The sequence below is a fragment of the Aythya fuligula genome, chromosome W (genome assembly GCF_009819795.1).
Source record: "Aythya fuligula isolate bAytFul2 chromosome W, bAytFul2.pri, whole genome shotgun sequence".
NCBI classification, from domain to species: domain Eukaryota; kingdom Metazoa; phylum Chordata; class Aves; order Anseriformes; family Anatidae; genus Aythya; species Aythya fuligula.
Window position 1 is genome coordinate 4131151 of NC_045594.1, and position 27943 is coordinate 4159093.

At 42.8% G+C, this 27943-nt stretch overlaps 1 protein-coding gene across 5 annotated transcripts; it reads right to left on the reverse strand.

Annotated features, from left to right (window-relative positions):
* Positions 1-39: 39 nt before the first annotated feature.
* Positions 40-27943, reverse strand: LOC116501407 (zinc finger and BTB domain-containing protein 5-like). 5 transcript variants are annotated; one of them, XM_032206944.1, is made up of 5 exons: positions 27793-27943; positions 8710-8814; positions 7909-7954; positions 6032-7791; positions 40-420 (listed from the first exon to the last, which is right to left on the reverse strand). In XM_032206944.1, the coding sequence occupies exons 4-5, from the start codon at positions 7785-7787 to the stop codon at positions 287-289; spliced, it is 1890 nt and encodes a 629-aa protein (XP_032062835.1). In that variant the 5' UTR covers positions 7788-7791; positions 7909-7954; positions 8710-8814; positions 27793-27943; the 3' UTR covers positions 40-286. The 5 variants fall into 5 exon arrangements, with proteins under 5 accessions (XP_032062835.1, XP_032062830.1, XP_032062832.1 ...); XM_032206939.1 differs by lacking the exon at positions 40-420 and having other exon boundaries at positions 5492-7791; XM_032206941.1 differs by lacking the exons at positions 40-420; positions 27793-27943 and adding an exon at positions 22502-22516 and having other exon boundaries at positions 5492-7791.

Consider the following 27943-nt stretch of genomic DNA (forward strand, 5'->3'; position numbering starts at 1 on the left):
ATCGAATCCACACAGTCCAATAAACTCAACTGTCCCTTTCCTCCCCCTGGCTGGAGGCAGGGCCCCCCTAATCCTGGTCAGAATCTTCATCACTGTGTCAGGGGGAATGCCCACTGGAAATTGGAACAGCAAATTTCTCAGAGAACCCCCCTTTTTCAATTGCTTTTCCTTGCAAGTCACATACCCATGCCTCTAGGGTCAAGGTAGATTTTCCATCCCATTTTCTCATGTCCTCTCCATGGTCACGTAGGTAAAACTACAGGGTGGCACAGGGTGTGTACCCACTTTATCTTCTTTCTTGAACAGAAGGACGCTTACTCCTGATAGCTGAAACACTGCCTTGTACAGGTTGGGAGAAAGATATATCTCTTTGAATTGGTGGACCTCTTGAGAAAGTTTCTCTATTGACAAGAGGCAGGTCTGTAAGGAAGAAAAAAGAATTCCTTAGTACTACCAACATTCTCTAGTAAATTCATCCACCATGGGTTTTTCTTGGTCTTTCCAGGTCATTACTGCCCTAGTAAATGTGACTGACAAGACTCTTCCTTCTACCTCGTGCTACGTCCATATCCAACCACGCTCCTCACAGAGCTACGGAACCATGGATCGGGACCCCATACTCACTTCGTACAAAAGTATATCTCAATCACACTTCACACAAGATTCTTACCCAACCCCCCAAGGTAATACTTAATATTTCTTACCTTGGTCTGTGCACAGAGTTACGAGGTAAATTCTTGAAATGGGGCTCCCCAGAAGGCTCCCGGACGAGCCCCCAGTTTGTGAGAAACAGTCTGCAGCCAATAACAAAGGCTCAGGCGAGGATCTCAGTGAAGTAGCATTTTTATTTGCAATTGCAATGGCGGCCGTCCTGCAAGCAGGAGTGCACAGCAAAAGTATATCATAACCTTATATTCCCTATTACCCGATGGTTGATTCCTCCCATTTCCTCATTGGCTGAGTACTACAGGTTCACAAATTACTCAATGCTTATTGCTATACTATATATGTATAATTTGATTTGACTAACCATTAATTTCTCCTTTTCCTTCCTTTCCTTCTTCTCTCGTGACTAGAGGGCCTGTGATTTTTCGTTTTTACTGATTTTGCACTGCTCGTCCTGCTTTCCTTAGCTATCCTCCTTATTTTGAGACAGTGGGACCTTCCCCTTATCTGCTTAACATACTCCACACTGCTATGCCACTGTCATGCCTGCACAATCACTTTTGAATATGCAAGGTTAGTGGAATTTTCCACAGCAAAAACACAACTTTGTTTCTCACTCCAGTGAGCTAACATATGATGATGGTGCACTCCGTACAAACTTCCGCCACATGGGTCATGTACACTTGACTTCATCTGGATCTGTCGATAGCAGTTCCTTGTCTAGGTCATCATAAATCACCTCCAGCACAGCTAATTCCCTCAGGTACTGTATTCCCCTCTCCATGGTGGTCCACTTGCCTGGCTGACATACAACATCTTCCTTGAAGGGATACCTTTCCTTCACACCTGACAGAACATGCCTCCAGAGGGTGAAGATGTGTGCTCCATTTCCAATTGCTTTGTCAATGCCTACATCTCTAGCAAGGGATCCCAGCTGCCTGGCTTCCCTACCCACTAATTCCAGACTATTGTCCTGTGAGGAAAAATCTCAAATAATTTTCTTCAGACAGGATCTTCTGTGAAGCTATTTTATTCGCGATTGCAATGGCGAGCATCCTGTCAATTAGGAGTGCATTTTAGTAAACAAATCATAACCTTTTATTGGCTGAGTACTACAGGCTCACAAGCTACTCGACGCTCCTCTATACCATATATGTACAGTTTTTCTTTTTCTTTTCAACCCTTTAATTTCTCCTTTTTCCTTTTTTTTTTTCCATTTTCTTATATTTTAAGAAATTGTGATCTTTGTTTTACTGTTCCCACACTGCTCATCCTGTTTTTCTCAAGCTTCCACCCTATTTTGGAACAGTGAGGCCTTCTATTGTCCACTTATCTACTTAGCATTTCTCCTTATTATGACTACACAACTACCTTATATATCCCCATATGCTTCCCAGGCCACATGTCCCTGCTTCCACTGCCTGTGCATTTCCTTCTCATGCTTCAGTTTGACCAGCAGCTCCTTGCTCAGCCATCCCAGTTTCCTGCCTTCCCTGCTTGATTTCTTAGACATGGGGATAGAGAGCTCAAAAAAGCTCTCAATAAAGCTGACAATAGACAGTTTCCTAGGTAAAACCAAGGCTGCGCACACAAGCAAAGGAAAATAAGGAATTCATTCACTACTTCCCATTGGTAGGCAGATGTTCAGCCAATTCCAGGAAAGCAGGGCTCATCACATGTAAAAGTTTTTTAGGAATATTAATGCCATTACTCTGATTTTTTCCTCCTTCTCCTTCTTTCCCCCCAGCTTTTATTGTTGAACACCACATCATATGGTAGGGGATATCCCTTTGGTCCATTTGGTCAGCTGTCCTGGCTGTGTCCCTTCCCAGCTTCTTGTATACCCCCAGCTTCCTTGCTGGCAGGGCAGTGTGAGAAGAAAAGTGCTTGACTGAGTGTAAGCACTGCTCAGCAACAACTAAAACATCAATGTGTTATCAACACTATTTTCACCCTAAATCCAAAACACAAAACCATACCAGTTACTAGGAAGAAAATTAGCTCTATCCCAGCCAAAACCAGGGAAAAAGTTGAACAGTATTGGGACATGCCAGTATAGTGTGACTACAAGGGAAAAGGTTGGGTCAATAATTTGGCCTGTTCTAAGTTGGTCTGCATTGCACTGCTTTGTTATATGAAGTCAGTACAGTTCATTTGTTTCTGTTTGGACAATTTTCCTTGTTTGTAGTACTTAACATTGTCCAAACAGCTCATAAGGAAGCAGAAAAAGAAAAGTCATCAGCAGGAAGGGGGATAAACATTCTCCTGTTGTGCTCTGCTTTCCAGAAATCTGATTCCAGGGATAGAGAGTCCCATTGCATTTACTTATAATAGGTAGCATGAAAAGTTTATATTCTTCATATACTAGCGTAAATTTTTATTTTACGTCCCTTAGATTTTTGGTTTTTAGATTTATTTATTTATTTATTTATTTACAGTTTACTGATGGCTTGTATGAAAAAGGAATGGTTGAAGATGTTCACTGTAGCTCCATGAAGAGTATGCAACCTCGTCACTCTGGAATGGGCCCACCTCAGAGTCCAATGGACCAACATAATCAAGGTTTATACATATTATGCATAAAATATTATTTGGGGGTCCTTTTGTGCTACAGAAAGTCACAAGTTCCTTGGAACAAGTTTCTTATATTTCCTCTGTGCTCTGTTGAGAAAAGATAAATTGCTCATCTGAGAGCAAAATTGTACTGAAGTATGCAATCAGAGGAAGTTTTGCTTGTAACAGATCGATCCTTAAAATGAACAGAATGTTTACTCTGAAAATGAAAAATGGTTCAATTTAAACATAACGTGCTAATACTACACAAGCATAAATTGCAAATGTTTCAATTACGGGTATTTATAAAACATTTTCCCCTTTCACCTGCTTGCTGAGACCTGAGTCCTTGCCCTGTAAGAGCTGACAACATTAGTAACAGCTAAGACTGACTAAAAACTGCAGCTTCCTGATCTCTTTTTGGTGCATGTCAGCATCTGCTGAAAGGGAAACAAAGAATTGTGAAATTTTAATCTAAGCAAATCAAGCTTTTTAAAGAAAAAGCATTAAAAATATAGAATTTAATAGTTCACTTGGACGGGACCTTCAAAGATCATCTAGTCCAAATGCCTGTCCACTTTAGGGGTAACCAAAAGTTAAAGTATATTACTGAGGGCATTATCCAAATGCCTCTTGAACAATCGCAGGCATGGAACATCAACCACCTCTCTAGGAAGCCTCTTCCAGTGTTTGACCACCCTCACAGTAAAGAAATTTTTCCTCATGTCTGAATCTCCCCTGGTGCAGCTTTCTGCTGTTCCTGCACGTTCTATCATTGGTTACCACGAAGAAGAGACTGGCACCTCCCTCTCCACTTCTCCTCCTCAGGAAGTGGTAGAAAGCAATGAGGTTGACTCTTAGCCTCCTCTTCTCCAGACTAGACAACCCAAGTGTCCTCAGCCTCTCCTCTCCTCATAGGACATGCCTTCCAGCCCTTTTATGAGCTTTGTTGCCCTCCTCTGGACACTTTCAAGGACCTTAACATCCTTTTTATATTGTGGAGCCCAGAACTGTACATGATATTCAAGGTGAGGCTGCACCCATGCTGAATATAGCGGGTGAATCACCTCTTTTGACTGGAAGGCTATGCTGTGCTTAATGCACCTCCAAATGTGGTTTGCTCTCTTGGCTGCCAGGGAACACTGCTGATTCATATTGAACCTGCTGTCAACCATCACCCCCAGATCCCTTTCTGCTGAGCTGCTCTCTAGCCACTTGTCTCCCAGTCTGTACATGTGTCCAGCATTATTTTGTCTCAGGTGCAGAACCTAGCATTTTCCTTTGTTGAACTTGCTGTTGATGATTGTCCAGTGTTCCAATCAATCTAGATCTTTTTGCAATAACTCTTGTCCCTCTAGGGAGTCAGCAGCACCTTCCAGTTTACTATCATTGGCAAACATGCTGAGGATGCATTCTACTCCTTTATCCAGATCACTGATAAAAATGTTCAACAAGACTGGCCTAAGAATTGAGCCCTGGGGAACACAGCTAGTGACTGTTGAGCCCAGTTCATCACCCAGCATAGCATGAACCTGTTTATCTCACAGTTAGATAATTTGTACAGTAGGATGCTGTGAGGACAGCATCAAAGGCCTTACTAAAATTCAGAGATTATGTCTGCTACCTTCCCTTCATCTACCAAGCAGTTGACCTTATCATAGAAGGTAATCAAATTACTAAGGCAGGCCTTTCCCTTGATGAACCCATGTTGAATATGCCTGATAATAGCTTTGTTCTTTAACTGCCTTTCAGTATCTCCCAGGACAATCTTCTCCATAACTTTTCCAGGGACTGAGGTCTGTAGTACATCACTTATTACTCGATAGAAGTTTTTACAGAAAAACAGTAAAAAAACAAGGTCTTGCTGTATTCAAAGTATTTATATACACATCTAACAGTCCAGAAGTTACTTGTCATTGACTTATTTTAAGTATCTTCATTACATATTGTCCTTTACTGCAAAAGAGCCATAATTGTATTTGGAACCCTAAAACTATTTTCATAATTAACATATTCTAAAGCATTTTGTGACAGACAGGTGCACTTGGGGGGGGCTCTCATTATGAAAATGTCTGTCCTCCCGATCAACCGCTGCACATGCTGAGGCCCTGCTTTCCAGTATATGGCCAAACATTGTTTGTTGATGGGAAGTAGAGAATAATTGCTTTTTCTCTTTCTTTTCCTCTGGACAGTCTTTGCTTATTTTTTTCTCTTTCTTTTCCCTTTAATTAAATTATCCTTATCTCAACCCGTGAGCCTTTTTCTTTCCCATCATACTTTCCTCCTCCCCCCCCCTTTGAGGAGGGGGAGTGAGAGAGCGATTGTGGTGTTTAGATGTCCTTCAGTGTGAAACCACCACAAGTGAAGTAAATATGGCTTTATCGCCAATTTACAGAATCAAGACTTCTGTGTTTGTAACAATTTCACACACAAGAATTCACTAATCTATAAAGATAGCTTCTCAGACTTCAGCCTTGAACAAAATAGCATTAATATTCCTGAAATACTCCAGTCTTATAATTTTGTACTAGCATTCCCATAAAGCTATGGAGTGGAGGAGATTAAAGCAAAGTGCTAGGTAGATTGCTGCTCTGCCACCTCAGACAGGTTGTTTTAGAATGTTTATATAGGTGACTGGACTGGCTGAACCGTTTGCCACACTTCAAACAGGCATAAGGCTTTTCTCCTGTATGCACACGAATGTGCTTCTTGCAGTCTGTTAGAGTCAAAAAAGTCTTACAGCAGATCTTACAGGCATATTTACGAGCACCTTCTACAACCAACACATTGTGTTCAGATAAGGCTTTCTTACATTTTGAAAGAACATCGGCAGATGCCCTTGTCAACTGTGGTGGACCAGGTTGTGAAGGAAGTCCATTCTCAAAAGAAGTGGTTCCATTGATTAACAGCTGGGAACTGGAAGGGTTATCTTGTAGTTGGGAACTCCCAACAGAGGTCACAACAGGCATTTTGGGGGCTATGCGACGATAGCCAGGAAAACCACTAGCTCCACTTCTTATGGAACCCATCATTGTCCTTGACAAAGAGTGCAGGCCCAAGCCTGACTTTGGGAAATCAAGACCAAATTGTTCTGCAGCCCGGTACCCAGAAGTCTGTACACATGGAAGACCCATCATATCCTGCATTGGTCTAACAAAATGAGAGTCTGAAGGCTCACTGAATGGATTCTTTGCATGAGAAACCATAGCAGAGAAATGACCATTAGCAGTCCTGGACTCTGGACTCAATAGGTAAGAGGCATCACTATCCATTCTGCAGTCACTTATTGTATTTGGAATGTTGTCATTGGTATTTTGACTTGCACCCAAGTTGCCACCTCTGCTTTTATTCAGAAAATTTGAGATACTGAAAGTGGAATTATGTTCCAGGTTATTTGACACTTCCATAATATGGATGTCTCCAACCCTATCAGTACTAGACTGTGGATCAAAAAAGCTACGATCGCTGCTTTCAGGACTCAGTTCTAACTTCTCTGCAGTCACCACTCCTCCTTCCACTTCAACAGACTCACTGCCTTCTGCTTGAGAAGTGACATCACTCACTTCATCTTGAGGCTCTGGGGAACTCAAAGGTTCAGATTTAACCACCACCCCCATGTGTTCTTTTTCAGTTAGACCAACATCTGGATTTTTGCATGGGAAGTTGTTTTTCTCAGAAGTAGCTTCCCGATCAAAACAGGTTTCCACTTGTATTACCTGAGATGAGATAGATATCTGTGAAACGTTTCCTCTACTGTTGTCTGACTGGCTGGGTACTTGAGCATCTTCTTGAGCACCAGAAGACTGATCAAACATAATAGTATTATCCTCTTGTTTATCAGTAACAGCATCGGCCTTAGAATTTTCCACAATCTTCAGTGAATCTGGTGAAAGAAAATCTTCTCGTGAATGAACTACTGACTGCCTGCTCTCTGGAGTAACATCTGAAATGGACTCATCTACTGTAGGTCTGATTCGCTGTCTGGCCCGATCATCAGAAGACTGTTTACACTTGTGGAGAGTACATTGCTCTACGTTACTTCTCATTGATGAGCTCATGGTATTTGATTGCTCCTCTGTGCTTTGAGTGGAATTCAGTGCAGAGCTCACAATGTTGAGCCCGAGCTGTTGAAACATAAAAGATCTTTGGATGCGTGCATTTTGCTCCTGAACTCTATCATTAAGTGAAGACATTGGTAGCATCCTGGTAGTAAGGTAGTGTTTACACGCTTTAACAACAGAGTTCAAATGCAGGTGAGAAGCAGCAAGCAAGATATCCATTACATTGCTCTCTCCAAGCATTAGTGTAGAAGTGTACATCATATCAATCAGGGCAGAAAAGGCTTCTGCTGTCACCACTTCAGTGTCCAGTTGAATCATGTTCATAGTTTGATCACCCTCTGCTACAGTAAAGATTGCTCGGAAATGCGTGCTACATGCTGACAGAACAGAGCGATGGGCTTTGAAATGTCTGTTTCCCACCACAATGGCACAGTCACAGAGTTGGCCATGAAGCCTCTGGTAGTTTAGCTGCTGAAAGATTTGCTTGAAGTGTCCTGGAAAATCCATGATCCTATAAAATAAAGCAGAAGCAGCTATAATGATAAAAATAGATGGAGTTCAATTTAGAACACAGTGAGAACAGTTAAAAAAAAAGTGATAGCTAAGAGACAGATGACCAAAAACATACCTTACTTTTCCAATACCATATTGATATTATACTCCGTCTGGAAACCCTGTGAAGGAACACAAAATCAGAATCAAGACAAAAAAGCAAAGCAGGAATCTGTTATAGAGTTAACATGGTATAATAGCCAACAGTACATCAAATGTGTCACAGGATGCTCAATTGTGAGCTGAATAATGCAACATGGTTCCGTTAATTCCTGTCCAAACTAAAACACTCTTTAGTAAAAAACTTTTTACACTCTTTTAGTAAAACACTATTTTTTAGTAAACCATCCAATCCCCAATGTAAAAATTTCTACTTAAAAAGACAATACAGTCTTTGATAAATTGTTCAGATGATTATATATCCTCATATAGTCCAAACAAGGGGAAATGCTACGTCTTGAACATAGGGAGGAACAACCCCAGGCACTAGCATATGCTAGGGGCCACCCAGCTGGAAAGCAGTTTTGCAGAAAAGGACCCGAGGATCTTGGCAGACACAAAGTTGAACACGAGCCAGCAATATGCCCTTGCAATGAAGAAGGTCAGCTGCGTCCCAAGTTGCATTAGGCAGAACATTATCAGCAGGTCAAGGAAGGTGGTTATTCTCCTCTGCTCAGCATTGGTGAGACCACATCTGGAGTGCTGTGTCCAGTTCAAGGCTCCCCAGTACAAGAAAGACATGGACATACGGGAGAGAGTCCAGCAAAGGGTCACAGAGATGATGAAGGGACTGGAGCATCTGACATATCAAGAGAAAGTGAGAGAACTAGGATTGTTTAGCCTGGCTCAGGGGGATCTTATCTATGTATATAAATACCTGATGGGAGGGAGTAAAGATGGAGCTAGACTTTTCTCAGTGGCATCCAGTGAAGTATCCAGGATGAGAAGAAACAGGTACAAATCGAAACATAGGAAATTTCATCTGCACATAAAAAAAACTTTTTTTACTGCAAGGGTAGTCAAACACTGGACCAGAATGCCCAGAGAGGTTGTGGAGTCTCTGTCTTTGGAAACATTCAAAACGTGACTGGACAAGATTCTTGGGGATATTCAAAAGCCATCTTGACATGGTCCTGTGCATGGTCCTCTAGATGACCATGCTTTGAGCAGAGGGGGTTGTACTAGATGACCTCCAGAGGTCCCTTCCAACCTGAACTATTTTGTGTTTTTTATTAGCACACATGGAGAGACCCTGAAAATATTCACGATACTGTTTTTGAAATAATACATTTTGAATTGATATGAGTTATTCTGCCAACTGTAGGAGACCAGGTTTCATGTTAGAAAACCAGGTTAATGCCTTGTGTGCCTACATCCCCTGTGCAATAACCCAATCTTCTTTCCCCCTCAGACCTTTTCCCTTTTGGAATATCTTCAATTCTCCCTTACTTGCTAACTAGAGAAAGCACCGACTGTATATGATTCTGAGATAGGTCTGCTGATCAGCTGTTAGCTGGCCAAAACAAACAGCAGTTGAACACATGCAAAAACCTTCCATCCAGTGGGGACACTAGGTCTCCCTCTTCTACTCAGCCACCAGCTATCTAAAAAGGAAAGGAACTTTATGTATTGTATCAACTGAACCAAGACAGAGAAGGGATCGCTTTCCTGAATAGCAGTACAGCAAGATACAGTGATATTAATTAGAGTAACTTGGTCAAAATGCAGTAACACTAGCAAACACACACCACCACCCATAGAGGCAGCCATGACATGAATGCCTTGCTATACTATATTTTCAGCAAAGTAAAAAACAAAACAAAACAAAACAAAACAAACAAAAAAAACACAAAACAAACAAACAAACAAAAACCAAACAACCCTATGCCTTAAGCTCCATATGTATCTTGACTGCAAGTATACAGAAAACACTGAGAAGTACAGTGTTCAGCAGCAATTATTTCAACCTCAAGGCTTATCATCAACAAGCTACTTATAAGCATCTATCTCCTTCCAGACCCTGCGCATTACTTTATATCATTTTGAAAGACAGAATCACAGAATCGTCTAGGTTGGAAGAGACCTCCAAGATCACCTAGTACAACCTCTGACCTAACACTAACCAGTCCTCCACTAAACCATATCACTAAGCTCTACATTTAAATGTCTTCTAAAGACCTCCAGGGATGGTGACTCCACCACTTCCCTGGGCAGCCAATTCCAGTGCCTAACAACCCTTTTGGTAAAGAAGTTCTTCCTAATATCCAACCTAAAACTCCCCTGGTGTAACTTTAGCCCATTCCCCCTCGTCCTGTCGCCAGGCACGTGGGAGAACAGACCAACCCCCAACTTGCTACAGCCTCCTTTAAGGTACATATAGAGAGCTATAAGGTCGCCTGAGCCTCCTCTTTTCCAGGTTAAACAATCCCAGCTCCCTCATCCACTCCTCATAAGACCTGTTCTCCAGACCCCTCACCATAGTACATAGGCATAGTAAAATACATAAAATCCAAAAGGAAATGCATGGCACTGATAAAACTAATCTAAACAACTAAGGGACTAAATATTTTTCTGAAGATGATATAATATGCTATAGTCATTTCCCAGACTGAATTAAAGGAGAGACAACAGCATTGTACCCAATGAAGACAAAGACAGTATTTCACAATAGTCAAAAGATGAAGGTGGAATTCAAAAGAGAAGATGGGTTGTAGGAATGATCCAGTTATGACTAAGTTGTTCTCTTCCCCAGGAAGTGATAGGCATTTGAACCAGAGACAGTCAGGAAAATTGCTGTTTTGACCAATAGACTGAGAAATTTGAATTCTCAAAGGATCACTAAAAAGTAATCACATCATTTGCACACCTAAATCACACCTAAATCTTGATAGTTAATTTTTAAACACAGTAAAGGCTGAAATCCCAGGCCAAAAAGAAAAGTGATGAGGAAGGTGAGGTGGTGGAGTTGCTCTTTATATGAGTGAGCAACTGGAATCTATGCAGCTCTGCGGGGGGGGGGGGGGGGGGGGGGGGGGGGCAGGGAGGGGAGCAAAGTGCAAGTTGAGAGCCTATGGGTGAGGATTAAAGGGCAGGCCAACAGGGGTGACATTGTGGTGGGTGTTTACTACAGATGACTGGATCAGGAAGAGGAAGTGGATGAGGCCTTCTACAGACAGCTGCAAGTTGCCTCACGTCTGCAGGCCCTGGTTCTTATGGGGGACTTTAACCACCCTGTTATTTGCTGGGGACACAACACAGCTCAGAGTAAACAGTCCAGGAGGTTACTGCAGAACACTGAGGATAACTTCTTGACACAGGTGGTAGGTGAGCCAACAAGGAGAGGGGCATTGCTGGACCTGGTACTAACAGAGATGGTCTAGTTGGAAACGTGAAGCTGAGGGCAGTCTCGGCTGCAATGACCACAAGATGTTGGAGTTCAAGATCTTGCGAGGAGGAAGCAGGGCAAAGTAGGACCACAACCCTGGATTTCAAGAGAGCTAACTTTGACCTCTTCAGGGACATAATTGGAGGAATCCCCTGGGCCAGGTCCCTAGAGGGAAAGGGGTCCCAGGAAAGTTGCCTAATATTCAAGCATCACTTCCCCCAAGCTCAGAATCAGTGCATCCCTCAGAGAAAGAAGTCAAGCAAGGGGGGCAGGAGATCTGCGCGGATGGGCAAGGAGCTTTTGGGAAAACTTAGAAGAAGAAAGCATACATAATGTGGAAGAAGGGACAAACCATTTGGGTGGAATATAGGAACATTATCAGAGAATGCAGGGATTCAATAAGAAAGGCCAAGGCCTGGTTAGAATTAAATTTAGCAAGAGGCATCAAGGATAATGAGAAGGGCTTCTTCAAATACATCAGCAACGAAAGGAAAACTAAGGAAAATGTGGGTGCACTGCTAAATGAGGAAGGTGCCTTGGTGATGGCAGATACAGACAGGGCGGAATTACTGAATGTCTTCTTTGTTTCAGTCTTCACTGCTAAGGCTAGCCCCCACGCACTACCAACCCCAGAAACAAGAGAGAATACCTGTAGAGAGGAAGACTTTCCACTGGCTGAAGAGGATTGGGTTAGAGATTATTTAGGCAAGCTAGACACCCACAAATATATGGGCCCTGATGGTATGCACTCAAAGGTGCTGAGGGAGTTGGCAGATGTGATTGCTGGGCTGCTTTCTATTATCTATCAGTGGTCATGGTCATCTGGAGATGTCCCGGAGGACTGGAGACTTGCTAATGTGATGCCCATCTATAAGAAGGGTCGTAAGGAGGACCCAGGGAACTACAGGCCTTTCAGACTGAAATGTGACAGGAAAGGTGATAGAACAGGTCATCTTGAACGCAATCACACAGCATGTACAAGACAACCAGGGGATCAGGCTCACTCAGCATGGGTTCATGAAAGGCAAGTCCTGCCTGACCAACCTCATTTCCTTCTATGACCGGGTGTCCCTTCTGGTGGATGAGGGAAAGGCTGTTGATGTAGTCTACCTAGACTTCAGCAAGGCCTTTGACATGGTTTTCCATGGTATTCTCCTGGAGAACCTGGCAGCCCATGGCTTGGACAGGTACACTCTTTGCTGGGTTAAAACCTGTCTGGGTGTCTGGGCCCAGAGAGTGGTGAATGGAGTGAAATCCGGCTGGCGACCGGTCACGAGTGGTGTTCCCCAGGGGTCGGTGTTGGGGCCCATGTCTTTATTGATGATTTGGACGAGGGAATTGAGTGCGCCCTCAGTAAGCTTGCAGACGGCACCAAGTTGGGGGGAAGTGTCAATCTGCCGGAGGGTAGGAAGGCCCTGAAGAGGGACCTGGACAGGTTGGGTCGATGGGCAGAGGCCAATGGGATGAGGTTCAACACGGATAAGTGCTGGGTCGTGCACTTTGGCCACAGCAACCCCATGCAACGCTACAGACTTGGGGGAGAGTGGCTGGAAAGCTGTGCAGAGGAAAAGGATCTGGGGGTGTTGGTCAATGTTCGCCAGAACATGAGACAGCAGTGTGTCCAGGTGGCCAAGAAGGCCAACGGCATCCTGGCTTGTATCAGGAATAGTGTAGCCAGCAGGACCAGGGAGGTGACTGTCCCCTTCGAGGTGAGGCTGCACCTTGAGTACTGTGTTCAGTTTTGGGCTCCTCACTAAAAGAAAGACATCGAGGCCATGGAGAATGTCCAGAAAAGGACTACAAAGCTGGTGAAAGGTCTGGAACACAAGTCTTATGAGGAACAGCTAAGGGAGCTGGGGTTGTTTAGTCTGGAGAAGAGAAGGCTCAGGGGAGACCTTATTGCTCTCTACAACTACCTGAAAGGAAGTTGTAGGGAGCTGAGGGTTGGCCTCTTCTCACAGATAACCAGCAATAAGACTAGAGGGAATGGCCTCAAGTTGCACCAGGGGAGGTTTAAGTTGGAAATTAGGAGAAATTTCTTCTCAGAAAGAGTAGTCAGACCTTGGAACAGGTTGCCCAGGGAGGTGGTGGAGTCACCATCCCTGGGGGTCTTTAAGGAAAGGTTGGACATGGTACTTAGGGACATGGTCTAGTGGGTGTTATTGGTGGTAGTGGTATGGTTGGACCAGATGAGCTTGAAGGTCTTTTCCAACCTTAATGATTCTATGATTCTATGATTTAGCTTACAACAGAAATTATAATAAATATATATTAGTATAGATAATGCCTGTTTCAAGAGATTAAATCCATATGACAAACTCACATGTAGATAAGCCTTTAATTTGGGTTTGCTTACATAGTTGATTTACCTTTGATTTTGTTAGTATGTATCTAACTCTTTAAAGCTAAAGTATATGAATTATAGATAGTAAGCTACTACATTAATGCTCTTGTTAAGGAACAAATCATCCTAGTCTATTCTAATTTAATACTCCGAGCAATGTTAAAGTTGAGATTTTTATACATGAGCATTTGAGAAGTAAAAAGCTTTGTTTAGGTCAATATATATTATGTGTTAGCTACACACAACATTCATCAAAATGTACAATACTTTGGGTTATTAAATACGTGTGATGCAGTTAAGTCAATACCAAGATTATATTTTTGAAATGCTTAGTTCAATACATCATCTGATTTTCCCTTTTTGGTTCAGTGATGCTTCGCATTTCAGCAACAGCTGGCCACAAAGATTCCCAAAAGTACAAAAGAGATACAAAAGAAGTGTCACAAAGATTCACAAAGAAGTACTTGCAGGCTGTACACCTATATTTAGGATAAATGGCAGGGTTTGGTTTTGGTAGCAGAGAGTGCAGAACAGATCTGTCCATGCATAGGCCGTGAACAGCCAGCTCAGCAACTGATGAAAGCAACTCACCACATGACAAAACTTCACCCTGAGTAGCACATGAGAATTCTGTACAAAATTTTGACAACAGGTGGTAGCAGCTAGGGGCAGGAGACATGAGGACACACATGAGGAAAAATGGGAATCATAGAATCATTAAGGTTGGAAAAGACCTCCAAGATCATCTGGTCCAACCATCCCCCTACCACCAATATTACCCACTAAACCATGTCCCTAAGTACCATGTCCAACCTTTCCTTAAACACTCCCAGGGATGGTGACTCCATCCTGGGCAACCCATTCCAATTCCTAACTACTCTTTCTGAGAAGAAATTTCTCCTGATTTCCAACCTGAACTTCCCCTGGCACAACTTGAGGGCATTCCCTCTAGTCCTATCTCTAGTTATCTGCGAGAAGAGGCCAACCCCCAGCTCCCCACAACTTCCTTTCAGGTAGTTGTAGAGAACAATGAGGTCTCCCCTCAGCCTTCTCTTCTCCAGGATAAACAACCCCAGTTCCCTCAGCTGCTCCAATGAGATTGATAAGCTGCATATTTGCTACCCTGGGACAATGGCCTGCCGCGTTTTTGACAAAATGCTGTCCTTTTGGTGAACTTTTCCCATTATAATATCATAATACCATAACACACCGCCATTCCAAAAGCTATCTGCTTCTAAGGTGTAACCACGCCTCACTGAGCTTGCGCTTTAAATTTTTCTATTCTGTACCTTTAAAAGCAAAGCTAGAAAATTTCACACCAATTGTAACAAAGGCATATATGACTAGAGTCACTTCACTCAAGCTCAAGATAAAAAAATAATATAAATTATCTTAAGGGAGAGCAGATGTTAGGGAAGATACCATCACGTAAGGGAAGACACCTTCTGACTTCTGGGATCAGTTGATGGGCTGAGCGTCTCTTGCCCCCCATTGGGATGCCTTTGAGTAAGATTTGAACACTTGGTTATGCTAAGTGCCTCCCCGGGAAACTTAGAAATCTCTATAGAGTTGCTCTATATCTTTTAACGCATATATAGCCAGGCGGTATTACTCATACACTTAGCATTTGCACGTGTTTTGCAGACAGTGAATTTATCACTGGCAATCCAAAGAACCTGTGTACCTGTTGCTTTAATAAACTGCACTACTCATTTTGTACTCACATGACCAAATTCTTTAAATGTGGGCGCACTAGTTCATGGAACACGACTAGACTGAGGGTGTCTTACATTATTTATACATCTGTAACTGTGATAGTTCACTACACTGAACTAATTCTTTATCCTTTTTTATTTAAAAGATCCTACAACCTTTTATGAAAGGTTAAGTGTGACTGTTCTGAGCTGAACCTAGCACAAGTAATGCATAATTAAGTTGTACCCATTCTTGGTCTGGTATAATGGTCTTCCTCCCAATAGGATGTTTTTGCTGAAAAAAAATCTATCCTCTCTACATCAAACTATTAAGCAGAAGCTTTAGACAAGCAGCTAATAGCAAGTAGTGAAAAGAATGTTCCAGCAATTCGTGTCAATAGAGGGCTTGAAGGGTAAACCTTGAGTCTCTGATATCTGGGGGGGGGTTCAGAATAACTGCTAACTATTGTGACTATTGCATGGGACACTATGCAAGTCTCTGATATCCAGCCAAGAGATTCAGGAGAAGGGGAAAGCTGAAGGACAACTAAAAGACAAAGCTTGCATGGGACGCTGCGTAAGTCTCTGATATCCAGCCAAGATGGACAAAGGAGAAGGACAAGGACAAAGCCTGGGAGGAAGACTACGAGCCTTCAGCACGAGAGACCCCCAGAGGGACCACCGGAGACTGATACGCATGCGCCAGTGGGAGGGTTTGGATTCCAGGAACTGGAATAATAACCCTGTCTTTTCTAGGAGTAGTAATGAATATGTATTAGCCTAGGAGCATAAAAACCATCTGCCTGATGTAACTTGTGTGCGTGTTGGAGGAGCCCAGACTCCCCGCGCACCCAGCACTGTTTACTTGCCTTTTATTGACCCCATAAATAAACCTTATAAAGCTAAATTGACTCCGAATTTATAACAGTAGGATGGGGGAGAGAACTGGAAAGATAAAAGTGTGAGAACTCGTGTTGAGATAAAGACAGTTTACTAGGCAAAGTAAAAGCTGCACACACAAGCAAAGCAAAACAAAAAATTAATTTGCTACTTCCCATTGGCAGGCAGATGTTCTGCCATTTCCAGGAAAGCAGGGCTCATCACACATAATGTGTTTTTTTGGGAAGACAAATGCCGTCACGCTGAACAACCTCCCTTTTTCTTTCCCCCAGCTTTTATTGCTGAGCATGATGTCATATGTTATGGAGTATCCCTTTGGTCAGTTGGGGTCAGCTGTCCTGGCTGTGTCCCCTGTGGAATAATTGCCTGAGGTGACTTGGGAAATTAAACTAATATTCACATTTTAAAGAAAATATACAGCACTGAAGAAGCTTTCAGGGTGGAATTTCATTATAATACCTAAACATACCCAACTTCTTGTGCAGCCCCAGCCTCCTTGTTGGCAGGGTGGTATGATACCATCATGACTTTTGGGTTCAGTTGACAGGATGAGTCTCTCTGACTGTTACATCGTTCTTGGTTTGCTCAAAAAGAAAAAGTGGGAATTGTTGAGGGATTTTTGAAACAGCAAAGATCCCATGGCTTGCTGCAGCTGAGCAAACCAAGCTACCAGGATGACTACGAGAAGTACCCATGACAATGTTCCCACATCGCCCAATTGAGGAATTTAAAAAATATTGTTGCCAGCAGCTGGCTTCAAGGACAATATCTACGTGACTGCTAATCACAAGGGGGTTGTTTTCTTGCAGGTGGGGTTGTTTTCTTGCAGTTGTTTGAGTGCTTTTGACCAATAATCTTGTGTGAGACACTATCCGCCCCTGTTAAGTTTGCTATAAAGGTCAGGCTATTTGGGTAACAAAGGGAGAGCATGGTCTGACCATACTGGTGTCTGTTGTGTTTTTGGCCATTCTTCCTACAACACCCATAGATCCAGAAGAGAGCAAGTATGCTACAGCCTGGTTGGGACTAACGGAATCACCTGCCACTCGTGTATTTAATTTAATTAAGTATTGCAATCAATGGTGGCCACTATATAAACTAAATGGCCACTTTATGGGTCAATCGACTATAACGCTGTCGTGGTTTAACCCGTCCGGCAGCTAAACACCACGCAGCCGTTCGCTCACCCTCCCCCCTCCCTCTCTGGGACAGGGGAGAGAAATGGAAAGTGAAGCCCGTGAGTTGAGATAAAGACTGTTTAATAAGACAGGAAAATAATAATAATAATAATACAATGATGATAATAGTACTACTACTAATAATATGTACAAACAAGTGATGCACAATGCAATTGCTCACCACCCACTGACCGATGCCCAGCCTAACCCCGAGCAGTCCGGCCCCCTCCCCCGGCTAGCCACCCCTATATATTGTTTAGCATGACGTCAGATAGTATGGAATACCCCTTTGGCTAGTTTGGGTCACCTGTCCTGGGTCTGTCCCCTCCCAGCTCCTGCTGCACCCCCAGCCTGCCTGTTGGCAGGACAGAGCAAAAGGCTGAGGTGTCCTTGGCTTGGTATAAGCACTGCTCTGCAACAATTAAAACATCGGGGTGTTATCAGCACTCTTCTCATCCTAAGCCAAAACACAGCATTCCACCAGCTACCAGGAAGAAAATTAATTCTGTTCTAACTGAAACCAGTACAAACGCTATTTTGCAATTGATGTTGTTTTTGAGGAGAGAAGGTAAATAGGATGAAATGTAGTATACTGATATGTTGTTTCAGCATCTTAGAGGGAAAAGGAGTGGACTTAAGTTGGCCGCTGACTGAGCCTTTGGTGTTGGCATGAGAAAAGTACAGGCTGAAGAAAGATAAAGGAAGTGTTAAAAGGGTTGTTGAAGGTGTTAAAGGTGTGGCATGTAGTATTTAACAGTGTCCTGGTTTCAGTTAGGACAGAGTTAATTTTCTTCCTAGTAGCTGGTAGGGTGCTATGTTTTGGCTTAGTGCCAAAAGAAGTGCTGATAACATGCTGATGTTTTAATTGTTGCAGAGCAGTGCTTACACCAAGCCAAGGACTTTTCAGCTTCTCACTCTGTCCTGACAGAGGGCAGGCTGGGGGTGCAGCAAGAGCTGGGAGGGGAAAGACCCAGGACAGCTGACTCAAACTGGCCAAAGGGGTATTCCATACCATCTGACGTCATGCTAAACAATATATAGGGGTGGCTAGCCAGGGAGGAGGAGGAGGGCCGGACTGCTCAGGGTTAGGCTGGGCATCGGTCAGCGGGCGGTGAGCAATTGCATTGTGCATCCCTTATTTCGTACACATTATTAGTAGTAGTACTATTATCGTCATTATTATTTTCCTGTCTTAGTAGGCTGTCTTTATCTCAAGTCACAGGCTTCACTTTCCCGTTTCTCTCCCCATATCCCAGGGAGGGAGGGGGGAGGGTGGGCGAACGGCTGTTTAGCTGCCGGCTGGGTCAAACCACAATACAGAGCTGCTTGAAGTTGAATGAGCAGGGAAAGAGGATGTAGGAATGTTAATAGTTCCACCTCAACAAGAAGCTGAGATCTCAAAATCACGGGTGTGAGCCCTCTGGGGCAGAGGGACCATGATAGGTCTGAGAGAGTTGTCATGGAAACAGAAAAGCAGCAAACTCTTAAAACAGCCTGAGTTTATGAGTGAGCTCAAATTGCCAACGGGACCGCTCAGGGTTGACGATTGCTCAGTTGACGATTGCATTCCCCTGATTGACCCCCCACTGAGACCATAATCACCCCGGAAATAATGAACGGTAAATACCAAAATCTGGTTAAGTTGAGAATCTGTTCCAACAAGGTCCAAAAGAAACCTCTATGGAATTTCTGGACCAACTTTGAAATGCAATGGAAAAGAAAACAAAACGAATTTGGACCTGGCTTCAGAATACAAACAGAGGCAATTGGCTAGCCTCTTTCTAGGGCAATTGGCCCCTGATATCAGAAAGAAATTGTCTAGGGCTGCAGGCAGGAATGACAGGGACCTAGAACTTCTACCCTAGCAGGTCCACTGGTACTCTGACCAGGGGACACACTTCACATCTAAGGTGTTACGGGACTTAACCACTGCCCTAGGCATTAAATGGTAATACCATACTCGATGGCATCCACAAAGGTCAGGATGAGTTGAGAGAATTAATCAAATGATTAAACAACAATTGGCTAAATTAATGATTGAAACCCAACTGTCTTAGATAAAATGTTTGCCATTGGCATTATTGAATATTAGGACTATGCCCCATAGTGAAACGGGTATCTCACCTTATGAGATATTATATGGAATGCCATATTCCCAAGGAATGCCATTGGATTATTCATTGATAGAGAATTATGAAAGCAAGAAATATGTGATCATGACAGGGAAACAACTACAACAACTAAGGGAAAAGGGAATTTTAGCACAAAACGCCCCACTGGGGTTTGCTATTCATAAGATACAACCAGGAGACAAGGTCTTAATAAAAACCTGGAGGGAAGAACCATTGAACCCCCAATGGGAGAGACTGTACCTTGTTTTACTACTGAAACAGCTGTGAGAACAGCAGAAAGGGGTTGGACCCACGCATCCAGAGTAAAGGGACCAGTAACTACCAAAGCTTGGAGGGTGGAGTCCACTCCTGGGGAACTGAAACTAAGGCTAAAGAACGACTAATATTCTGGCAACCAGGCTCTGCACAAATTAAGGGCACCAGATAAAGAGGACAAGTCTGAAGGGAGGAAAGGGAGAAGGCAAGACTGGGGCAGGACCTTCCACTGCGGTGTGTATGGTCTACCAAGGGAGCCAACCCCTATGGGTATTGACCGCCGAGTGAGAGGGTGTGGTGGTTTTACTCAGGTGGGCAGCCAAGCTCCACCACAACCACTCTCTCACTCCCCCTCTCCTCAAAGAGGAAGGGGGAGAAAATACAACACAGAGAACTCGAGGTTTGAGATGAGAAAGGTTTAATTAAAGGGAAAGGGAATGGGGAGAAAAAAGAAACAAAAGAAACAATAAGGCCGCGTGGAAGCACAGAGAGAAAGGAAAAATTTATTCTCTACTTCCCATCAACGAGCGATGTTCGGCCACGTCCTGGGAAGCAGGGCCTCAAAATGCGTAGTGGTTGTTCAGGAGGACAGCCCCCTCCCCCATGAGAGCCCTCCTTTTTATTGCTGAGTGTGACATCAGGTGTTATGGAATATCCCTTTGGTTGGTTTAGGTCAGCTGCCCCGGCAATGTCTCCTCCCCATCACTTGCCCACCCCCAGCCTGCTGGCTCTTGGGGGCTTGGAGGGAGTCCTGATGCTGTGCCAACACTCTGCAGCAATAGACACAACACTGGAGTAATACCAGTGCTGTTCCAGCTACGAGTGCAGAGCACAGCACTGTGTGGGCTGCTGCAGGGAAAAGGTGACTCCAGCTCAGACAGACCCAACACAGAGGGCCTCGACCAGACTTCTCCTGCACTAAGGTCAGGTCGTCCTGAGAAAAGTAACATAAGAACCACCTTATATATATATACACACACACACACGCACACACAGAGTTGTGATTAGTTTTCTAGGAGCTGGATCACCCCTACAGGCTGAATGGTAACACAAGCCCAAACCAACTCTGAAATCGGGCCCAACCCCTTCATTGAAGGCGTTTCCCACACCCTCAGGATTGGATGGTGTAAAAGGATAAGAAATGCTATACTTCCTGGTATTGTTTTTACAGGGGCAATTGAGCCATGGGCAAGAATGGAGGAATAACTTTTTCACTCTGGGGGAGGAAGTGGACAAGGCCTTTAACCTTAGTAATGTGGGAATAGAAATGTTGTTTTTGCAGAGTTACATTGTTTAGAAGGAGGGAATGTGGTACTGAGATATGCTTACAGTGATAAGAAAGCTTAGCAGGCGACCTTGTAAAATGCAGACAACCAGACTCCTTAGGACAATTAGGTGAAAATCACGGTGTCAAGTCAAGTCAGATAAGTGAAGAAACTATACCACTTCAAGTAGTAAAAATGTCAAAAGAAATTTGAAATGTAACAGGCCGGCGACTGAAGGCCATGCATTGTTTGTGAAGCATCAGATAGATTGTGAACCTGGATTCCCCACTCAGTGGGGAAACAGGGGAGGGTCCTGCCATCAAAAGGTATATAAACTGTGTTTTGGAACTAGTAGATGCGCTCTCTCCTGCTTGTGGGGCGCCCGCCATTGCAATCGCGAATAAATTACTACTTCACTGAGATCCTCGCCTCAGCCTAAGTTATTGGCTACGGAGTGTTTCTCACAGTAACTGCTGGGTTTGTGGAGGACCGGGGGGAACTGAAAGTTGGCCCTGGGTAGCTGGCCTGGTTCAACCCAAGTGGTGGGTTAGTAATTTGAGTGATGTTCATAATGGGACACAATTTTGGAAAGAGGAAGGAGGCCCGTGGCAATTGCACTCGTCAGATCGGGGTATATACTGTTTAAACAGGGGATCAAAAAAAAAAAAAAAAATCAAGGGGATTTAATTTTGGGTGAGAATAGCCCATGAGTTGAATTGTATGATGTTAATTGCTATATAATATTATCTGTTATCACTGCTATGGCTACTATATGCTGAAAGGGAAACAAGCTACTGGTATGTAAGGAACTTGAGTAGCTACTGTTTGACATTAGAAAAGTAAATTTAGGGAAGCCTTAGGCCACAGTACGAGCTCTGTGCAACCCAAACCTGGTATGTAGTGGTGATTGAGCACCTTTTAGTGGCATTGTGTTGGGGTCTGGGTGGCATGTGCTGGCCAAGGAAGGCACCAGATGAGAGCCTGTCCCAGGAAAAAACAGTAGCCATCCTGCCCTGCAACAAGCAACTGCCAATCTGAAAGAAAATAACACATATTTCAAGAACTGAGTGGACTATAGCTGATGAAATGAAGATTGCATGGTTACAAGAACCCAAGGAAAGTTATGATCATGTTCCCACCTTCCAGGCACCCAGCTTGAGCTCATATATGGGTACCATTAAATTCTTGCTGCTTTAAATAAGAATCAACACTTTGAATGAATTCTGGATGCTGCGGAGACCCATTCTGCTAGGGGAAACAACAGAACACCATAATAATACCATATCAACGGTATTACAACAAGTATTACCCAGATTAATGAAAAAATAATTTTGGGTGAGAAAAAATAATGATGAAAAAATAATTTTGACAGTCTTTTTTTTTTTTTTTTTTTTTTGAAGTCTGCCTTCAGGAAATCTAAGGTAGCAATTTTACTTTTACCCCCCTCCTGACTCCACCAAGAATAGAGAACTCTACCATTTCATGGTCACTCTGCCCAAGACAGCTCCCAACTCACCACATCTCCCACCAGTCCTTCTCTGTTCATGAAGAGCAGGTCTAGCAGGGCACCTCCTCTGGTAGGCTCACTAACCAGCTGACTCAGGAAGCTGCCTTCCGTACACTCAATTGATGGAGCAGCTAATCTCAGAAAGACACATGAAGGACAAGAAAATCATCAGGAGCAGTCAGCATGGATTCACCAGTCAGCTTGCCTGACCAACCTGATAAGCTTGTACAATGAAATTACCAGCCTGATGGATGAGGGGAGAATAGCAGATATTCTCTACCCAGACTTCAGGAAGGTATTGGAAACTGGACCCATAAGATCCACATGGACAAGCTGTGGATGCATGAGCAAGATGAGCAGATAGTGAGGTGGACTGAAGACTGGCTGAAGGGCTGAAGCCAAAGGGTGGTGATCAGTGGCACAAAGTCTAGTTAAGTCCAGTATCTAGTGGTGTACCCCAGGGGTCAATACTGGGTCCAAATTCTGTTCAACATCTTCATTAATTATCTTGATGATGAGGTAGAGTATACCCACAGCAAGTCTGCACATGACAGAAACTGGAAGGAGTGGCTGATTCAACAGAGGGTCATGCTGTCATCCAGAATGGCCTGCACAGGCTGGAAAAATGGTCTAACAGGAACCTCATCAAGTTCAACAAGGGGAAGTGCAGAGTCCTGCACCTGGGAAGGAACAACTCCAGTTGTTGTACATGCTGGGGGCCACCCAGCTGAAAAACAGCTTTTTAGAAAAGGCCCTAGGGATCCTCAGACACCAAGCTGAACACAAGCTAGCAATGTAGCCTTGCAGCAAAGAAGGCTAATTCTATCCTGGGCTGCATTAGGCAAACAAAGTATTACCAACAGGTCAAGGGAGGTGATCCTTCCCCTCTACTCGGCTCTAGTGAGGCCACACCTGGCATCCTGTGTCCAGTTCTGGGCTCCCCAGTACAAGAGAGACATGGACATACTGGATAGAGTCCAGTGCAGGGCCACGAAAATGACTAAGGGACTGGAATCTCTCTTGTATGAGGAGAGGCTGAGAGAACTGGGGTATGTGTGTGCCTCAAAACAAAGTTAGATATATCAACAGCTCTAAGGGTTTATACAGACTCAGCATAAACTACAACTTCCACAAATTATTTTAACCACCATTTAACTCACTTCCTCCATCCATCCAAAAACTGAATACGTGTGCCATCTTCATGTTACCTACAATACTAAGCAAGAGGCACTCTTGGGACTTTTATTTCACATCTGAGAAATAAAGCAAAGCAACAGCTAGTGACTTTCAGCACCTGACGCTCAAGCTTGCAACAGTACATTTGCAATATCTGCTTAATGTGGTTTTATGCATAGTTTAACATGCACAACTTTTCTCCTCAGTGTCAGAGAGAGTTAGTTACCATTTGCCCAGGAATCAGAGGAAACTCTGCTCTGCACTGCTCAATTTGCTCCTGATAGCACAAACTGTCCAATGAAGAGCAAGAGATTTCTATCTGGCTCAGGAAGCTTCCAATGTTTTATCACCATCTGGTAAGTACTGCAAATAGTCTCTGTGAGACCAACTTGCTAGTAAAAAACAGCAGCACAGTCTGCTAGCCACAAAGAGCACGTTTAAGGGAAAAAATAAAAAAATCTTTTTGTGAATTATTTTTTTTATTAAAAGAACACTGCTGTCTGAAGCAACCAAAGCTATCTGATATCAGGGTGCATGCCCATCCACTTATGATTTTTGTCTTCTAGATCACTTATCTCCAACCCTGTTGTGCACCACCTCTCAGTCATGGTATCACACTTGAAAGCATGACATACATTAAGAGCCTAAAACATTTAACTCCTGCATTCTGATAGGCCTTGACAATTAAAGTGTTTCCTGTTATAACTTCAAATAGAACATAAGACAGACACTGAACACTGGTACTTGCTAATTTTCACAGAATCACAGAATTGTCTGGGTTGGAAGAGACCTCAAGATCATTAAGTCCAACCTCTGACCTAACACTAACAAGTCCTCCACTAAACCATATCGCTAAGTTCAACATCTAAATGTCATCCCCTCCAGGGATGGTGACTCCACCACTTCCCTGGGCATCCCATTCCAATGCCTAACAACCCTTTTGGTAAAGAAGTTCTTCCTAACATCCAACCTAAAACACCCCTGGCACAACTTTAGCCCATTCCCCCTCATCCTGTTGCCAGGCACATGGGCACATTTTTGGCCACTACCTTTATTACTTGAGCTTCAAAAATCAGTATTATAGCCTTTATATGAGTTAGTCTTTAGCAAGATCCAACGTGTTTTTCTAGTCTGTTATATGAAAGCACAATATTTGCTAGGCATTAATAGAAAATTGGAAGTGAAGTTCTTAGATTCCATTCTTGAATTCAGAACTTCTTAAATAACAAATATCACTTGTGCCACCTGCACAGAAACTACATCAGTTTTCAACATGAGTTTTAACTTCCAAGCTGCATCCACATAATGGATTCAAACAAATAAGACTGCATTACATTTGAGACTTACTATGCGTATTTGCTTTTGAACTTCTCAGAAAGTGTTGCAGTTTAACCTGATAGGCAGCTAAGCACCACACAGCCATTCACTTCACCACCACCACCACCACCCACACACAATGGGATGAGGGAGAGAAAGAGAGGGGAAAAAAAGTTTTTTAAAAAATGTGTGGATTGATATAAAGAAAATATAATAGGGCAGGAAAGGAAGAGAAATAATAATAATGATGATAAAAAAATATACAAAGCAAGTAATGCACTGTGCAATTGCTCACCACCTGCTGACTGATGCCCATTCCATGCCAAAGCAGCAGCCCCCACTCACCCCATCCCAGCCAGCCACCCCAGTTTTATTGTTCAGCATGACATCATATGATATAGAATACCCCTTTAGCCAGTTTGGGTCAGCTGTCCTGGTTGTGTCCCCTCCCGGCTTCTTGTGCATCCCCAGCATCTTTGCTGGCGGGGTAGCACAAAAAGATAAAAAAATCTTCAACTCTGTGTAATGAAAAAAAATAACTCCCTCCCAGGCAAAACCAGGACACAAACTCATTTAAATTTGAGTTAATTTCAAAAATTTATCTTCTGATCATGTGGCTCAAAGCATTAAAAGCTTGTTATAAATCATTATACCAATACAATTCCAGACATTTTAACGTGTACCAAAGAATCAAACATTTTTCATTTTTTCAAAGGTCAAACATTTTTTAAAACCATGTTTTTAGCAGTTACACAAAAGTGTTAAGTGTTTTTTCCTCAGTTCAAATGTTTTAATTAAACAAAAAAAAAAGTCTACATGACCTTTGCTTTGTTATTTATAAGTTTACAAAATACATCATCATCAACATGATTACCAGCTTGACCTCATTAGCATCAATGAAGAAAAACTAATAGCTAGTCATGTCAACATGACAGATAATACATATTTATAAGAAACATCTATAATTTGTGTAAGACTTCTATGCTGATAGCATATATAAACACTTTTCCATGTGAGTAAATGTTATCCTCCACAACATGAACTATTTATGAGCAACTGAATAATGACTATTGAAAAAAAAAAAAATAGTTCTTCCTAAAGTGTCACCTAAAGATCTTTTTTATTAAAAATTCCAAAAAGTGAAACTAATTTTTGGAGGGAGAAAGACTACTCATTTCTCCACCTGTTTTTGAGTATTCAGTATACCTCAGCATATTCAAGTCATAGCTGTTTTAGATCAACTTGAATGTTCAAATTTCATGTATATCTCTAGAAATTCAGGGTTGTATCTATGGTTTATCCTTGCAGAATTACTAAATGGAACTGTAACATATTCAGCACTATATTTCACATAGCTATCATCATCTGTAAAGCAAGCAAATACTACAGGTTTGGGGTATTTTGTGCATACGTTATCTCAATTGTTTTTTATAAGCGTGACTTGCTCAAAAAGTTCTAAATCAGAGATGAAATACCAGTTTCATTTCACTAGTGTGTTCTCCCCCTCCGACCTTTTGTTTGTGTTAAATGGTATTGAATACTCCCTTTTGGCTTTGGATTTGCAAGACAACTAATGGTTTGAACATGACAACTGCATATTGCAACAAGAACTTTTAATCTACCAAGAGGAAGCCTAAACAATAACTCAAGCATACAGTCAAAGAGTATAAATAAAGTATCTGCTGCTTTCTAGGAATTACGTGCTAACCTTCAGTTACTTTTTACAAAAATCACATCCTCCATTATCTAAAGAAATATTCCTACTTAATTTCTATCACTTCAGCATCATTGGCTGAATGGAGAGATCTCAGTGTTGCAAGCCTCTCATTCATATGATGCTGTCAAAATGAAATCATTCAAACTTCTCACTCCATGGCACCCAGATATTTTTCAGCGTATGTACTGCTATGTCATTATGCATGTTATACTACCTACAAAGCCATACTAACATGGTGAAATTTAGGCGTTGCTCATGCCCAAAAACTGCCTATAAAAGGTGCGTTCATTCCCCATGCAAGTCAGACACTACAAGCATGGAAGAGAAACCTCAGAGCACTGTCCCCATTGACTTGTCCTTTTACCTTTTCCCCCAAGAAATACACACGTGCTTATGAAAGACCGCCTGCAGAGCATCACTCCCTTCCCATGCAACTACTCAGGCTGAAGTTTCATTTGGGCCCAGCAGAAGTGCAAGCGAGAGGATGGTAAAAACCCCTGGAAACACCAAATAGAAGGAATAAAGTACTACAGAAAACTGAGAGAAAGGAAAGAAAGGAAAGAAAGGAAAGAAAGGAAAGAAAGGAAAGAAAGGAAAGAAAGGAAAGAAAGGAAAGAAAGGAAAGAAAGGAAAGAAAGGAAAGAAAGGAAAGAAAGGAAAGAAAGGAAAGAAAGGAAAGAAAGGAAAGAAAGGAAAGAAAGGAAAGAAAGGAAAGAAAGGAAAGGAAAACACACACACAAAAAAAAAAACAAGGCAGACTCAGTAAAGAGGACCTCACGGCTACTTGAAGGGATACAAGGTGCAAGGGGAGAATACCAGAGAGGGAGATACAACCCTACTCCCTACCCGAGACACCTCTATGTTACTTCCCAAAACACGTCTGGATCACGGGTAAAAGACACGGCCCACTCCCCCTACCGCCAGCTAATCAAATCGACAATAAACCACCTCAGTCCACTGATACACCCACCCTCTTCACATTCACTAATTCACGCTCCGGCGCACATACGTGAGCCAGACACTCCCCTGTCAGTATAAAACAATCATCTGCCTTTGCCAGCTAATACTAATCACCGCCCGTCTACCTCACCTGTAGTCCCCAAACCGTTTCTCTTTATATCCAGATGGAAAAAGCTCCAGAGAAAGAAAAAGGCCAAAAATAGCTATTATTTTCAACACCAACAATTCCGCCTCCAATTCATTCTGATTCTGACCACTTCCAGACACAGACATCCGCAGCC